Source organism: Engystomops pustulosus, chromosome 7, assembly GCF_040894005.1.
Source record: "Engystomops pustulosus chromosome 7, aEngPut4.maternal, whole genome shotgun sequence".
Classification (NCBI taxonomy): Eukaryota; Metazoa; Chordata; class Amphibia; order Anura; family Leptodactylidae; genus Engystomops; species Engystomops pustulosus.
In genome coordinates, this window is record NC_092417.1 from 141,798,465 (window position 1) to 141,816,611 (window position 18,147).

Consider the following 18,147-nt stretch of genomic DNA (forward strand, 5'->3'; position numbering starts at 1 on the left):
CGGATGCTGAGTGCAATGTATGACCTATTCTGGATACAATGGGGCAGATTTACTTACCCGGCCCATTCGCAATCCAGCGGCGCGTTCTCTGCACTGGATTCGGGTCCGGCCGGGATTCATTAAGGTAGTTCCTCCGCCGTCCACCAGGTGGCGCTGCTGCGCTGAAAAGCATCGGAACGCACTGGAGATCACCGCGCCGGGCTGAGTGAAGGTAAGTTCAAGCTCCGCGACATTTTTTGTTTTAAATGCGGCGGTTTTTCCGAATCCGTCGGGTTTTCGTTCGGCCACGCCCCCGATTTCCGCAGCGTGCATGCCAGTGCCGATGCACCACAATCTGATCGCGTGCGCCAAAATCCAGGGGAATTCAGGGGAAATCGGCGCAAATCGGAAATATTCGGGTAACACGTCGGGAAAACGCGAATCGGACCCTTAGTAAATGACCCCCAATGGGGATAAAAATATTTCATCCCTAAAACTGTGTCTTTGTGTTATATGGGCTGTCATGGTACCCATCAAGGTTAGTTATTGAGCACTTTGGAAGTAAGCATAAGGTCATTTGCAGGAAAAAGGGTCACATGCCCAAAATGTCTCTGGAATCAATGAGCAATCAAATATTGGGGCACATTTACTAAGGGTCCGAACCCTGCATTTTCGTCAGGTTTTGCATTTTTTTTCCATTTTGCCCTGAATTGCCCCGGGTTTTTGTCGCACACGATCGGATTCTGTAGCATCAGCGCCGGCTTGCATGCGACGGAAATCGGGGGGGCATGGCCGAACGCCAAATGGGGGGGGGGGGGCAAGGACGTCGGACAACCCAACTGATTCGGACAAACTGCGGAATTTAAAAAGCAAATTGTGTCGCACGATCAGCACTCACATGCACCGGGAGAAGAAGGTGAACTCTGGCGGACCTCAGCGGGGGAAGCGACACATGCAGAAAATTGGACACACGATCTTAGTGAATCGCGGCAGACCGAAATCCTCATCGGACAACGCGCGGAGGGGATCGCGACGGGATTGCATTGCATTTTGAAACGTATTGGGTAAAAGGCATCATCACATGTAGATGCATTTTCTACATAGCAAAGCTAAACAAGGCTGCTTAAAAAACGCATATGCATTTTGTGATGCGTTTTTCCTAATGCATTTGTATTGCAAACACATCATCAGAACGCAGCATCCGTTGTGTTCACACATTGGGCTTGAATTGCATATAGAATATTGGGGATGAGTTTATCCAGATCACATCTACATTTATACTGAAACACTTCGGATTGGGAACCCTAAGCCACTGAGCCACTAACACATACACAGCCTCCATAAGTAAATTGCCTTACATAATTGACCAGAGGAGTGGGAGGTGGGACTGTAAAAATAAGAAAGAAATTGCTCCCCTCCCACCTTGTGTCATAGTGTGTACACTGGTCTAGTTCGCGGGCTCCCAAAAACCGTGATTAGCAATCCATACAAACAATACTCAGACCAACTGTGCAATCCAACCAATTTCTTTTTGTTAACCTTGGATGACAACGGACATGAAGGCATATATATACATCACCAGTTCCCGGCTCAATATGCTTAAGTCCACATTTAAAAGTCCACACTATGGAATCCTGGCTCCACTGAGACGCCGAACGCCCGGTGTGTCCTGTGACGTTTCGGAGGTAACCCCTCCTTCCTCAGACATGCGCAATGCCGGTCAGGTAAGGGTTTAAATACATAAGGAGCAATAACATAGTGCTACATTTACAAAACCCTGTATAAACAACAATACAGCAATTACATCTTATTAACAATTGAACATAACATCGAAAAACATAAGAATCCCTACAAAAATGCACTGAAACAGCACTGTTCGTTCAACCCATGGGGTTGCAACGTATCCAACTTAGTAATCCAAAATGCCTCACGCTGCCAGAGTTTTTTTTCTCAGAAGCCAATCAATATCCTGCATAACCTCTTCTAATATTAGCCACCGCAAGTCACTTACTTGATGTTTATTTTCTCGAAAGTGCCTAGCCACACCAGCCACCCTCCCAAGCTCCAGTGCAGCAATGTGCCTCTCATCAACTTTGGTCTTTTTATGTATACAGAGGCACCTCAGTGACATCACAACCTTAGTGGGCAAAGGCTGCAGAGGGAGCATGCTGTGGTTTTGACATCACATCTGCACCCCTGTATACATACACAGACCAATGGTGACAGGTTACCCATCTCTGGGATGGAGCACTGAAGAGGAATAAGTGCAACTGCTTTCTTTATATTTCAGCCCTCCCACTCCACTGGTCAAAAATATAGACACGCTTTAGCCGCACTGTATGTTTGTGTATATATATATATAAAAATGCGGGCAGCACTCCAATGTTCAAATTTCAAAATAAAAGGTGAACTTTATTGAACAAGTGGCTGCTTGTTCAATAAAGTTCACCTTTTATTTTGAAATTTTAACCTTGGAGTGCTGCCCGCTTTTTACTTTATTTATCTACAAGAGGATCTAGCCAGAACCTTTGGGGGCGCTGCACCCCTCCTTATTAGGAGTCTATAAGATTGTGCTGACTTGGACTTTACTTCATCTATATATACATACAGTACATACATACATATTTACAGAAAAATATACATATTTTTCCGAAGTGTCTGAAAGCAGAACTGTTCCAGTTGCCCATGGCAACGAATCAGAGCTCAGCTTTCATTTTCCTACAGCAGTTTATAAAATTAAAGCTAAACTCTAATTGGTTTCCATGGACAACTGGAACAGTTTTACCTAAGACCCTTCTGATAAATATCCACCTATAAAGAGAGGATAATGGAACCTGCTGAACACAGGTAAGAAGTTACCCCAACACATACATACATGCATGTGCACACCTATCTATGTACACACACATGCCTACATACCTATCTATATACACACACATGCACTGCACACAGCTATCTATGTACACACACATGCACACAGCTATCTATTTACACATACATGCCAACAAACCTATCTATATACACATCCATACACACACCTATCTTTTTACAAACACATGCATACACAGTTATATACATACACACACCTATCTATACACACAAACACATCATGCACATACAGTTTACATAGACATCCACACATGCATAGACAACACATAGATAAATACAGACGGGTCACACATACAAACACTCACCTTTCATGATGAATGGCTGCACACTTGTTGGGTGGAGTATGGAGGACAACTGGGAATGAATATGCTGCAGTAGGGAAAGGGGCGAACACTTTGCTCCCCCTCCTCTCTTCCTCTGGTGTTTTGTGGAGGTAGACAGAGGAGCTTCGGTAGGCCCCGTCCCTTCTCCTAGAAGCCTCCGGCATGGGCAGCTGCAATAACTTCCAAATAGGGACTATTTATTATCTGTAGAGCAGGAAGGCTTAGCGGTAAATATGGCCCTGGATGTCGGGTGCATGAGCCATTATACAATGAATAACATATATCTGTGTAATCCCGTCATCCCCTTTTTATATGGGACTGGGTCATTTTACATTAATACATTTTGTTTCTCACTATGCAGTTAGCAAATTATGTATTATTCAAAAAAATCTAGGTTCTTTTAGAGATTTGTAGGTCATGTTTTTTTTTTTTTACAATACTTCAAGTACTTCCTAGTTCTTTGCAAAAGGGGAATAAAATTTTGCTTGAAATACTGACAAGCATTGATATATTTTGGTCAAAATAAACAAGAAACTTAGAGTTCACCTTTGGCCATAAGAACCTTCCAGCAATATAATTTTAATCCAATGTCTGTCATTTATTAATGTTTTCTCAGACTAAACTTTAAAGGTCAATGATGAAAAGCAATGGATTCCAGACTAGTGACCTCTGTCCACTAGGTGAAAATAAATCTAAACTATAGGGATTTACCAGTAAATAACCCATTTCATAATCATGTTTATGTTAGGTCATATGTCATGGGCATTGTGATTTCTCTATACTTAACAGATCTCTGCTGCACCAGATTAACCCCTGGATGATTAATCTGGTGCAGTAGGGACTGGTGAGTTGTACTCAGCATCTCCTATTAATTGGACTAATCAGGGGCACATTACTCCAATATTCGGGTGTAGACAGATGGATACATCTCCTTGACCTCTTGTTAAATACGCAGGTTCATGACAGACGATCCGCCGGATTCGTCATTAGAATTTGTGTTGCAAGTCATGCCCTTACATGTACCGGGAAGAAGGTGAACTCCAGCGTACCTGAGTGGGGAGGGACACATGCAGGATATCGGGCGCACGATCTTAGTGAATCGTGCCGGAGTGCATGATCGTCGGACAACGCATAGTGGGGATTGCGCAAGGGACGGGTAAGTAAATGTGCCCCAATATTTCCTATATGTCCATAGATCTTATATGTCTGTATTTGAATATTAGCAGACGGTCCCTAAGTACAGGGTGACAGAGGAGTGATTTGAAAAGACACAATGAAAAGACATAATGGGGATGGAGGAGTAGGGTGCACACCAAAGAGGATTCCAAGTAGTACGGTAGGTTACAAACATGAATTACTTTATTTGTAAAATCTTATCAGGCAAACCACAACGAGCTTCAGGATGTGAAGGATGTTTTTCTGTTGACAAGTAAAATGATAAAATGGTATAATAGAGCAGGACAGTGGTAACGAAATTTGGTAAAATTTAGAAGGACTTTGAGTAAATATAAAAAAATTAAAAAAAAAACCCTCAGACTTAATGCAATTGGTATAAAGTTACTTATTGAATAAATATAAATAAGACTAGTAATAATATTACTAAGGGTCCGTGGACCGTGATTCTGTCAGGGTTCCCGACTATTTCTGATTTACGCTGAATTGGCGGTTTTTGGCGCACGCAATTGGATTGTGGCGCATCGTCGCCGGCTTTCATGCAACACAAATCGGGGGGCATGGCTGTCAGACAACCCGACTAATTCGGACAAACCACGGAATTTAAAATTCAAATTGTGTCGCAAGATCAGCACTCACATGCACCGGGAAGAAGAAGGTGAACTCCGGCGGACCTCAGCGGGGAAGCGACAGGTGCAGGAAATTGGATGCACGATCTTAGTGAATCGCGGCAGAACCGAATCCTCGTCGGAAATTCTGGATCGGGGATCGTGACGGGACGGGTAAGTAAATGTGCCCCATTGGGTCGGATTTTGGTGTTAATAGCAAGACTTAATAAATTAATATTGTATAATAATGCTAATGCTAATAATAATAATGGTGATAATAATAATTATGATAATAATAATAATAGGCAATTCCATATGTGACACTTAATATAAAAGGGAGTTATTCATTAGCGAACAGTTGGTCAATGTGTTGAATAAAGCATTAGAAATTTTACATGATCTATAAATATACAAAGTGTAGAAAGGATAAGCATGAAACAGTAAATAAACAATAATTAACACGATCAATAAATATTACACAGGGTGAGCATGAGATAAAATAATCCCCGAGTGACATCCAGCAGGTATTGTAACTACAGGTAAGCCTGTACACCTAGGCAACTCCTTCTGCAGCAAACAGGGGAGGTTTTCAAAATTAAACAATATGAACTTCTCCTCCTCCTTTGATTTATCTACTAGAGTGCCCATGCGGCCTACAATGCATTGGCTGTACTTGCCTCAGTCTTTGTATACAGATGAACGGTCATCGCAGCAAAGTTACAAATGGTTATCTAAAACACAGTGTTTCCCGTCACGCAGCCACTTGTCACGAAAAGGACTTTGCATCATTCTTTGTGACACAATGGAACAAACACCAGACACCAACCAGGACCGTTTCCAAACACTTGTGTATATATATATATATATATATATATATATATATATATATATATATATGTATGTATATACAGTCGGTCCCCTAGTTAAGAATGCCCCACTTACAGACAAGCCCTAGTTACAAACGGACCACTGGATATTGGTAATTTATTCTACTTTAGCTCTAGACTGCAGTAAACAGCTATAACAGTTACTAAAGGTGTCTGCAATGAAGCTTTATTGTTAATCCTGGTACTGATGACAATCCAACATTTTTAACCTGTTAGCGCTCTGCGTCCGATATGTAGCCTTGATGTGCGCCCATAAAACAAGTAACGGCTACATGTGGGGGGTCTCTGTACTCGGGAGAAGTTGCATAATAGATTGTAAGATGGGTTTTTCTCTTTTTATCTTTTGGATCTTTAGGGCTAAATAAATGTATAACCGACACAATTTGACCATTCTAAATTTCACCTCCATTTTGATGTAATTACTATAAAGACCTCAAGGGGTTAACAATTTGAAAATGGATTGATTGTATGGGGGGTTTTTGATGTTAAATATGAAAAATTTCATTCAAAACAGTTATTATCCCCAAAATAGTCAATTCTGAAAATATGGAAAAGCGATATTCGATTTGTAAGCCACATGACATAAAAATGAATTATCCAACATTTTAAAAATGATGAAAATGTAAAGTAGACAAATGGGAAATGTTATTCAGCAACTTATTTAGGTGGTAAATCTATCTGCCTGAAAACGCAATGATTTAGAATTCCGAAAATTAAAAAAAAAAATCATCATTTTTCTTTTTTTTTTTGTAGATAAACGCAAAACTTATCAGCCAACATTTACCACTAAAATGAAGTACAACATGTGGGGAAAAAACAATCTCAGAATTGCTTTGATAAGTAACAGTGTTCAAAAGTTAGAACCATATAAAGCGATTCAAGTCAGAATACAAAAATGGGGCTGAGCCTTAAACTGTAAAATGACTGCGTCCTTAAGGGGTTAAAATCCAATTGTCACAGAGATCAATAAAAATTTGTCTGGGGTTACAATTATAAAGTACATGGTTCCGACTTACAACTTAAGAACAAACCTACAGAACCTATCTTGTACGTAACCCGGGGACTGTCTGCATATATTCATATTTATAGGAGTTTTAAAAGTTCTATTTTTTACAAACTCCCCACAAAGTGCCACATTTTTAAACTGCACCCCTCAAACTATTCAAGCCTGCCTGTGTTAGGCTTCTTAAACGTTTAAGCATTGAACATGAAATAAAACTGGAATTTTTAAAGTTTTAAATTAACAAAATTTACATGTTAATATGCAGGATAAAATGTGAAACACCTCTCAGATTTTTCTCTGCAGTTTCCCTGGCAATAGGAGTAGCAGGATCACATATAAAACTTAACTTTTAATATAACTCAATAAAATATTATACACCAAGATAATATTGAACAAAATAAGACACAATCGGGGTCATTTACTAAGGGCCCGATTTGCGTTTTCCCAAATATTGTTACCCGAATATTTCCGATTTGTGCCGATTTTACCTGTATTGCCCTGGGATTTTGGCGCACACGATCGGATTGTGGCGCATCGGCGCTGGCATGCACGCGACGGAAATCGGGGGGCGTGGCCGAACGAAAACCCGACGTATTCGGAAAAACCGCCGCATTTAAAAACGGAAAATGTGTTGCTTGGGACGCGCTTACCTTCACTTGGTCCGGGTCGGTGAATTTCAGGGCATCCGGATGCTTTTCAGCGCAGCAGCGCCACCTGGTGGACGGCGGAGGAACTACCTTGATGAATCCCGTCCGGACCCGAATCCACCGCAGAGAACGCGCCGCTGGATCGCGAACGGACCGGGTAAGTCCAGTGGGGCAGATTTACTAAGGGTCCGCACACCGCATTTCCGTCGGGTTTCCCGACTATTTCCCATTTACGCTGCATTTAACAGGGATTTTTGGCGCACGCAATCGGATATTGGCGTAATCACGCCGACTTTCATGCGACACAAATCGGACTAATCCGACTGATTCGGACTAAGCGCAGAATTTAAAATTCTAATTGTGTCGCAAGACGTGCACTTACATGCATGGAAGAAGAAGGTGAACTCCGGCTGACCTGAGCGGGGAAGCAACACATGCAGGATATCTTCGTGAATCGCGCCAGACTTCATCCTCATCAGACAGTCCGGATGGGGGATCGCAACAGGATCGGGTAAGTAAATGAAGTCGGAAAATTTCTAGTTGCCCATGGCAACCAATCACAGCTCCCCTTCAAAATTCTTATGAGCCCTGATAAAATGAAAGCTGAGCTGTGATTGGTTGCCATAGACAACTAGGAATATTCTGACTTTCAGAGAGCTTGATAAATATGCCTCAATTTATGTCACTGTGGTGACCCCTTCACACTACATGCCATTGATAACTAAATTCAAGCATTTTATTCACTTTCATGACCGGAATGCAAAAAAAAAAATTGATTGTGATACTGATATATCATATGTTATTTATGTTCTATGGGTCTGTAGGATTACTGTGATATCCCATTTATATAGCTTTTATTTGTTTCTTTAATTTTGCAGAATAAAAACGCATTTGGAGAGAAAAATGCTTTTGCATCGCCGAAAGATTCCGATTTTTTTGTTGATTGAGCTAATAGGGCTCATTGTTATGCAGAATGAGTTGTACTTTTTATTGTAATCATTGTGCTGTAAATGTGACATTTGGATCACTTTTTTATTGCTTATTTTGTTCGGTTGGATGTGCAAAAATCCAAATTTTCCGCTTGCTGGTTCTGGGTGGGGGCATTTGTGCTCAATAGTGGCAGGAGCAGATCCTGAAGGCCTACAGACTCAGTGGTCACATTTGACCACAGCGTTTACATGTACAGCCAGGCTCCCGTACTGCTGTCACCGTTGACTGTTAGGACCCGTGCACATGATCGTATGCTCGCCCAGGCCGTACCTGAACATAGCAGTAGGATGGCTCTTCCATTTATATGTTTTTTTTAAAACTATAAATAAATGTTGGATTTACCAAATTTTAACACCTTCTAAGAACTATCAGTTTTTTTATATATGTAAAGATATGTAAAACCCTAGAACTGCTGTGTGTACAGTAGAGTTCTGTACTGACTCCAATACAAAGTTTATTACTTAAAGGAAACCTACCATTTAGAATGGTAGGGGTAAGCTGTAAGTACCGAGCACCAGCTCATGGTGAGCTGGTGCCTGTACTTACTTTCGTTAGTGTTATAAACCGCGGTATCGCGGTTTTAACACTTTTTAAACTTTAGAGCAGAAGAGGCTTCGGCTGCGCGCGAAACATCTCCGGTATTTCCTATGTAGGCGCGCGCACGTAATGCTATTGACTATTGACCTCAGTATTAATTACTTTACACAGCTTAGTATCATCTGCAAATATTGAAACTTGAAAATTAATAACCCATTGCAAGATTATTAATAAAAATATTAAAAAGAAGTGGCCCCAATACTGACCCCTGCGGCACTCCACTGGTAACATCAACCCAATCTGAGAATGTGCCATTAATGACCACCCTCTGTTTTCTATCATAAATACTGCTAAATACCATACTGCTACATTACCCAGTGAGGTGCAACCAAAAGATCCTACATCATTTCAGACAATGTCCACTTAGAACCAAATAGTGTTTTTTTTGTTTAGTCATTTACTTCTTAAAGAGAACCCGTCATGCAAAATAACCCCCCTAAACTAAAGATATTTTCATAAACTGCCATTAGAGAGCATTGCCTCTATCCCTTCATTGTCCCTGTACATGCCTGTAAACCTAAGAAATGAGGTCCTAAAGCTGTATGCAAATGACCTGTGAAATGTCCAATGAAGCATTAGCATATTCAAGCTGTCCACTCTATTCATGAGTGGGAGGCACAGCCACACCCCCAGTGCTTGACTGACAGCCTGTATAATGATGTGAGGCTGTATAATGATGTGCTTCCTGGTGCTGGTGGCCACGCCTCCTGCAGCCCGTGTGTGTGTATAGGAGAGATACAGCAGCTCCATGCAGCCATGTTACAGCAGAACATGTCAGATTCATGTGTAGCTGATGTCTGTGTCTCTCACCTGTATATTAGGAGGATGCAGCATGTCAGCAGATGCAGCACACACACTAGCAATGCTTTACTATACATTATACACAGACATGAGCAGGGGGAGGAGAGGGGAGGGGTAACAGGGGTGACATCACTGCCTCTGACCATGTGACCAGCCTCATTTACATGATAAAGAATAGATGATTTTACAATGAATAATGTATGAAATAACTAGATAAAGGCTGGGGTGGATCCTTGTGAGCTGCTCCAACAGGTAGTAGTGACAGGACAAGTGACACAGACCTGATGACAGGTGTCCTTTAATGCTCCCAGGCTAATGACTGTGCCATCTACTGGCAATTTCTGTTAAAGTTTGAATTTTTGAAAATTCCATAAATTAATTTTCAGGAACCCCCAAAAAGCAGGTAAAAAACACAGTTGGTCCTGCAGAGAGACCTCATAGATTGAAAATGTAAAGATAAAGGGGTTCTCCACTTTTATATTCAATTTAGTTTACAGATTTGCATACAACAGAAAGAGAAAGAATAAATCAACTGGAGAAAACAATACAGTTTGAAAGTGTTGGCGGACACGCAGAACCTGGTTAATGCAAATTAGAACAAATACAACAAACTACCACTGAATATTCGTTTAAGTAACAGGCAAGTAGAACAGAATTAATAAAGTGAAATGAAGTAGGGGATAAAAAGACTAAGAGGAGAGAAAATGAGGGATATAGCGGAAGGGTAACACATGAGTGGAAGGGGGCAATTTTATAGAATTATTCCTCCCGATTGACCAGAATTTAGGATTCAAGCAATAGGTCAGTTCTCCACTCTTAGCAAATAAATGAAATAGTTAGTGTAATGAAAAGTTATACAATTTTCCAATATACTTTCTTTATATTGTATATAATTTCTCACAGTTTTCTAGATCTCTGCTTTGTGTCATTCTATAGAAAGTTTCATTACTTACTTCCTCTGGATGAACCCGGTCCCTGCTCATGTGATGTCACACAGGTGCACAGCTGGTTATAGCACACAGATTTGCGGGGGAATGAGGGAAAGGTGATTAATGTTTGATTTGTTTAATAACCATGAAGGGAAGGAGGCCACAATATAAGTGAGCATGAAGAAGATGGGGCCACAAAATTCAGAGGATGGAAGAGGACAGGGACCACAATATTCAGAGGAGGGAGGCCACATTATGAGGGGGTGGAGGACAGGTGGCCACTATATGATGGAGGAAGGAGGCCATAATATGAGGTGGATGGAGGACAAGGTGCTACAGGAGGAGGCTGGAGGATAGAAGGCTGCAGGAGAAGGCTGCAGAAAGAGGCTGGAGGACAGTAGGCCACGGGTGGAGGCTGGAGGACAGTAGGCTGCAAGAAGAGGTTGGAGGACAGAAGGCCACAGGTGGAGGCTGGAGGACAGGAGGCTGATGGACAGGAGGCTACTGGAGGAGGCTGGAGGACTGGAGGCTTGAGTAGGCTTGAGGCCTGGAGGCTACCAGAGAAGGCTGGAGGACATGGGGCTACAGGAGCAGGCTTGAGGACAGGAGGCTACTGGAGGAGGGTGGAGGACAGGAGGCTACTGGAGGAGGCTGGGTTACAGGATTCTGTAGGAGGAGACTGCGGGACAGGAGGCCACAGGAGGAAACTGGAGGACAGGAGGCTGAAGGACAGGGTACCAAATGAGGAGGGTGGAGGACAGGAGGATACCTGAGGAGGATGGATGACAGGAGACTGGATGAGGCTGGAGGACATGAGGATACCAGAAGAGGCTGGAGGGCATGTGGCTACTAGAGGAGGGAAGCTGGATTACAGGAGGCTACAGGAGAAGTCTGGAGGGCAGGAGGCTCAGGAAGGAGAGAGGCTGATTACAGGAGGCTGCATGAGGAGGCTGGAGGACAGGAGGCCACAGCAGGAGGCGGGAGGACAGGAGGCTGAAGCAAGAGGCTGGATGACAGGAGACCACAGGTGGAGGCTGGGGTACAGGAGGCCACAGGAGGAGGCTGGAGGACAGGAGGCCACAAGAGGAGGCCGGAGGAGAAGAGGCCACAGGAGGAGGCTGGAGGACAGAAGGCCACAAGAGGAGGCTGGAGGAGAGGAGGCCACAGGAGGAGGCTGGAGGGCAGGAGGTTGCAGGATGAGGCTGCAGGAAGAAGCTGAAGGACAGGAGGCTACAGGAGGAGGCTATAGGTTAGGGGGCAACAGAAGGAGGCTGGAGGACAGCAGGCCACAGGAAGAGGCTGGAGAACAGGAGGCCACAGGAGGAGGCTGGAGGGGAGCGGCTACAGAAGGAGGCTGGAGGACAGGAGGCTACATGAGGCCACAGGACTAGGACAGGAGGAGGCTGGAGTACAGGAAGCGACAGGAGGAAGCTGGATTACAGGATGCTGAAGGAGGAGGCTGGAGGACAGGAGGCCACAGGAGGAGTTGGGAGGACAGGAAGCTACAGGAGGCCACCGCAGGAAGCTTGAGGACAGGAGGCCACAGGAGGAGGTCTGAGGACAGGAGGCCACATGAAGGGGCTGAAGGGCGGGAAGCAACTGAGGAGACTGGAGGACATGAGGCTACCTTAAGAGGCTGGAGGACAGAAGGCTACAGGAGGAGGCTGGAGGAAAGGAGGTTAATGCAGGAGGCTGGAGAACAGGAGGCTACCGGAGGAGGCTGGAGGACAGGAGGTGGCTGGAAGATATGAGGCTACAGGAGGATGGAAGGTGTATTACAGGAGGCTACAGGAGGAGGCTGGAGAACAGGAGGAGGAGGCTGGAGGCCAGGAGGCTACTTGAGGAGACTTTTGGACAGGAGGCTACAGGAGGAGAGAGGCTGGATGACAGGAGGCTACATGAGGAGGAGGACAGGAGGAGGCTGGAGTACAGGAAGTGACAGGAGGAAGCTGGATCACAGGATGCTGCAGGAGGAGGCTGAAGGACAGGAGGCCACGGGAGGAGGCGGGAGGACAGGCAGCTACAGGAGGCCACAGGACGAGGCTGGAGGAAAGAGGCTACCGGAGGAGGCTGGAGGACAGGAGGCTACCGGAGGAGGCTGGAGAACAGGAGGCTACAGGAGGAGGCTGGAGGACAGGAGGCTACAGGAAGAGGCTGGAGGACAGGAGGCTACAGGAAGAGGCTGGAGGACAGGAAGTGGCTGGAGGACATGAGGCTACAGGAGGAGGGAAGTTGGATTACAGGAGGCTACAGGAGAAGGCGGGAGGACAGGAGGCTACCGGAGGAGGCTGGGTTACAGGATACTATAGGAGGAGACTGCCGGACAGGAGGCCACAGGGGGAAGCTGGAGAAATGGAGGCTGGAGGACAGGGGCCACAGGAGGAGGCTGGAGGAAAGGGGGCTACAGGAGGAGGCAGAAGGCTACAGGAGGAGGCTGGAGGACGGGAGGCTACCGGAGGAGGCTGGAGGACAGGAGGCTACCGGAAGAGGCTGGAGGACAGGAGGCTACCGAAGGAGGCTGGAGGACAGGAGACTACCGGAGAAGGCTGGAGGACAGGAGGCTACTAGAGGAGGCTGGGTTACAGGATGCTGTAGGAGGAGACTGGGGGACAGGAGGCCACAGGTGGAAGCTGGAGGAAAGGGGGTCAAAGGAGGAGGCTGGAGGACAGGGGGCCACAGGAGGAGACTGGAGGGCAGGAGGTTACCGGAGGAGGCTGGAGAACAGGAGGAGGCTGGAGGAGATGAGGCTACAGGTGGAGGAAAGCTGGATGCTGCAGGAGGAGGCTGAAGGACAGGAGGCTACCGGAGGAGAGAGGCTGGATTACAGGAGGCTACAGGAGGAGGCTGAAGGACAGAAGGCTACAGGAGGAGGCTGGAGGACAGGAGGCTATAGGAGGAGGCTGGAGGACATAAGGCTACAGGAGGAGGTTGGAGGACTGGAGGCTACAGGAGGAGAAAGGCTGGATTACTGGAGGAGGGGGCTGGAGGACAGGGGGCTTCAGGAGGAGGCTGGAGGAGATGAGGCTACAGGTGGAGGAAAGCTCGATTACAAGATGCTGCAGGAGGAGGCTGAAGGACAGGAGGCTACCGGAGGAGAGAGGCTGAATTACAGGAGGCTACCGGAGGAGGCTGGAGGACAGAAGGCTACAGGAGGAGGCTGGAGGACAGGAGGCTATAGGAGGAGGCTGGAGGACATAAGGCTACAGGAGGAGGCTGGAGGACTGGAGGCTACAGATGGAGAGAGGCTGGATTACTGGAGGAGGAGGCTGGAGGACATAAGGCTACAGGAGGAGGCTGGAGGAAAGGGGGCTACAAGAGGAGGCTGTGGACAGGAGGCCAATGAAGGCTCACAATCTATTTGGGAGAGAAATGTATGTACAAGGTGAGGGGTGACTGTGACTGTAGTAATCTTATACTTGTTATCCATGGCCTCCTTCCTTTTAAAAATCAACTTTTAACATTATACTAATGAGTCAGAAAGGCTCAAGTTGGTGTTACTAGAGCCCCTCAGTGCTCTGGCTTCACAGACTGTGACACTATCTCCCCCTCCCCCTATGCTCCCTCAGCATTTCCCCCTCCCTCCGCCTGATATAATCTCATGGCAGCAAGGGAAGTTTCAGCACACAGTTGTAGGAAGAAGTGCTCCTGTACGGTGTAACAGCAAGAAAAGGGGACATTATAGTGAGGACTGTCACAGGAAGGGGGTAATTATACAGCATGGAGGCCACCAAAGGGGGGAGGTAGACTTTGTTGGCGTACAAGAGGCTAGGTGAAATTAAATAAAGACCAAACAATGGAGATGAATGGATGCAATGCTCCTGTTCGTGTTCAGCCGCACAACTTGGACACATTGCCGAATTGTCAGCTGAACAGCCAATCTGGCAACTTGATGTCCTTAGCAATTAGCCCTGGCTATGATTGGTCAGGATTGGTCAGTTGATGGGGCGTCAATTTGGCAATGTGTTTGGGTCGCAGAACTAAATACACACCCGAACAGGAACATCAGGATCTCTTTTTATTACAATTTTTATTTATTCCATGGTGCTGTCCAATCAGGGTTCACATACATTACTTCAAGACAAAAACAAATGCAAATACATAGCTACAGAGATCAGGAGACAAGTGGAAGGAAGATCTTGCCAGTGAGAGCTCCCAATCTATATAGGTGATGGCACACATGGCGTTTTGAACGTGTTTTTGGCACGTTTTTAAGCACTCCGTCAAAAAACGCATGCGTTTTTGACCAGTTTGAATTAAAATAATTGGTCAAACCTGTCAAAAACGCATGCGGTTTTTAACGGAGTGCTTAAAAACGTGCCAAAAACACGTTCAAAACACCATGTGTGCCATCACCCTATGGGAGAGAAATTGAGACACGAGGTGAAGGTTGTCTTCTCGATCTATAAGGTATGATCAATGTTAGTCTATGTAAGTGTCACAGACTTTGTTGATTGTATTTAGGTTTATTTAGATACTTTTATTTGTTCTGTTTATAAACCCTATCCTCAGATATCTGAAATCCATCTCATTGACTGTGAAGTGCACTGCAGTTCAGCGCTCATACATGACACAGATGATGTGGTTATTTCTCACTGTACGTCTACTGTGAAAGTCTCTTCTATTTCCTCTCATAAAAGGAACTGAAGATTTACATTCACCTAAATACATAACATGTCCTGGATCCATCACATGATAACCACGTGATCTCACCAGGGAGGGTGGGGGGTTGTAGGCTTCTGCAATGGGGAACAGATGGAGGTCATGTGACCAGGTCCATGTGTAGGGATCTACAAGCGAACATACAGCTAGCTGAGCCTCACCAAAAGGGCTCAGCAAATTAGGATGTTCTGTAAGGGGGACGGACACCACTGGATATCTTTGTGTTTCAGTGCAGCGTAGAAAGTGTTATTGTACATCAGTGGATGGAGGGAAATCTTTTGTGTTCTTTTTGCAGCTCTGCATATGCATTTGTGGGGTGCGCTTAGTGTCCTTGTCTTATTTCCTGACACTTTTATGTGTGACCTCCTCTTCCTCCTGGCCTCTCCTCGTTCTCCCTCTCCCTGCAGCTGGAAGTGTTTCCTCTCTGTGCCGCAGAGAAGGGGGGAGGGAGGAAGTCACAGACTGGAGAGACGCACACATACTTGTGTGGGATGCACTGAAACTCTACAGGGCAACATCAGCCCCCAACATCTGTATCCCCACCGCCGCCTCCCATTTTCTCTGCCTTTAGCGTCCACCGGTTTTTGGCCTTCTGTTCTCCGTTCTTTGCACTTTCACCTTCCCCCCTTGTGTTCGGATTGACTGACCCTTCTGAATGTCCCCTCCCTGAGACAGCCTGGAGGAGAGCATGTCAGCTGGTGGGATGTGGAGATCAGGGTAAGATCAATTTATTTTGTATAGATGCTGTAGAATAATGTAAGGATTGATGAAGCCATGTGATGGATCCTGTGTCACCGTATCGCAGATTGCTGTGCATCGTCTGACAGCCAGCTGTGCTTTACAATTACATACATATCACACATTGACAGCCTCCTGAAATGTACAATATCCACACGTTTTGCAGTCACTAATATCGCCTTTTCCATTCCATTTAGGTCACAATTTATGTGTATTGAGGTACTACAAGGCTCAGCAGGCTCTCCCAGTCTCCCCCTTCACTTTGATCACTGTAAAATCCTTCATTATCTCATCGATAGTAAATGTATTGCAGGTGCAAACACTTAAGCGACACGTTCAGCTCTGCTACTCCTGTAGTAGTTTTACTCGGAATAACAAGTAGATGACTCAACAGAAAAGTGAAATTAGTAAGATGAAAACTTTGAGCGATCTGCACGTCTTTTATGTTGTAATATGCTGGTAGGACGGCTTTTGGGTGTTCATTGATTGAGGATATAGATTTCTCTCTCGTAGAGAAAGCGTTTGGATGTGAATGGCAGGAAATTTCATTCAGAGGCGGCTTCCTGGAGGGAATACCATTCTCTTTCCTTCTATATGATACATTGGTCTTATGCTGTTCCCTTGAGACTGACTTTGTGTATATCGTTACCACAGGCAAGCCTCTCATGTAGATGGGGGTCCCCAACTTCACTGCTCACCCTCATCTGAGGACTGGACAACTTCTCCAAGAACAGAGTCCCCGAGACCTGTCACTGAGCGACCAAAAGACACTCCGACATATGACCTATCTCGCTTACGCAGCTCCTCTGTGGAAATCAGAGAGAAGGGCTCCGAAATTCTCAGAGATGAACTTTTAAAAGCCCAGAAGGTAAAATTTTTTCATAGTGTGAGAAGAGTTTACGTTACTGATCACAGATGTAGTGATGCAAATATGGAGGATGTCAGAAGTTGCCAACTGTATAGTATTACTGTCCTCATGAGATTAGAGCCTCTCTGTATTGTGCAGGGTGTGGGCCAACGCAGGGGTGTGTATACAGATAAGTTTGCTACTTCTTCACTCTTTGAAAGTGAGCAATCGTGTTCTCCCTGTTCACTAGGACTTATATGTTCTATTTTCTTATATATATTACTTAATATAGTATCAAAGTTGAACCTTGCATGACCTGTGAAGCTTGCTGAGTATTATTAGAGTGCAAGCTCTGTGTCCGAGGCTTCTGCATTTACTACAAGCAGCCTGATAATAATAATCTTTGTATAGCGCCATCATATTCTGTAGTGCTTATACTGAAAGGGTCCATGTCTATGCTGTGCATATGTATACATAGACTCAATACAATATTCTGTGCTGTAGTAAGCGCGGTTATATTTAGATCTAGCCACAGATGAGAATCTGGGATTGGATGGGGATGGACTTTTCACCCGGTGTCCAGTCATGCAGTAAACTTGTGTCCTCAAAGTACTGAATACGAAGACAGAATAAGGGTATGTCATTAAAATGAAAGCAATATTAACTGATGCTAGAAGATTTTATATATGGAAGTCTTCCTCCTCCCAAATCACCCAGCAAGTAAAGCTAACATTGTGTAGGCATTTTAGAAACTTCCCGGATATTAGTGAGGGGTCGTTCGTGAACAAGGGGGCATGAAGACCCGGCTCTTTCGCGTGAACAATGGGAGTCGGTTCTCTTCGATGAGCCAATAGCTCACTTAACCCTGCCCCTAAACAGCTCACCAAGCCCCCTTTAACCAGATAAAATCCGGTTCAAAGTGAAGTGGAGAGGGTTGACTTTCTGGACTGAGGCTCCTTATTATATATTAAATCGGGAGCTGTTCAGGAGCCAGAATAGCCGGCTCATTTAGTGAGCAAAGGCTAATGATCCAGCTCACTAAGAAGAGTTGGACTTCCCATCACTACTGGATATATC

The 18,147-nt window shown here is 45.0% G+C and overlaps 1 protein-coding gene across 6 annotated transcripts in view; it reads left to right on the forward strand.

The window, feature by feature from the left end:
* The first annotated feature begins 2,737 nt into the window (after positions 1-2,737).
* Positions 2,738-18,147, forward strand: part of RAB3IL1 (RAB3A interacting protein like 1) — a 33,559-nt gene continuing 18,149 nt past the window's right edge. For 3 of the 6 annotated variants that reach the window (XM_072118028.1, XM_072118030.1, XM_072118031.1), the window contains exons 1-2: positions 15,575-16,202; positions 16,878-17,091. In XM_072118028.1, coding sequence (XP_071974129.1) covers positions 16,174-16,202; positions 16,878-17,091 — 243 coding nt within the window. In that variant the 5' untranslated portion in view covers positions 15,575-16,173. Of the gene's footprint in view, positions 2,827-15,574; positions 16,203-16,877; positions 17,092-18,147 lie in introns of those variants that run through there. The other 3 variants (XM_072118029.1, XM_072118032.1, XM_072118033.1) reach the window with 3 other exon arrangements.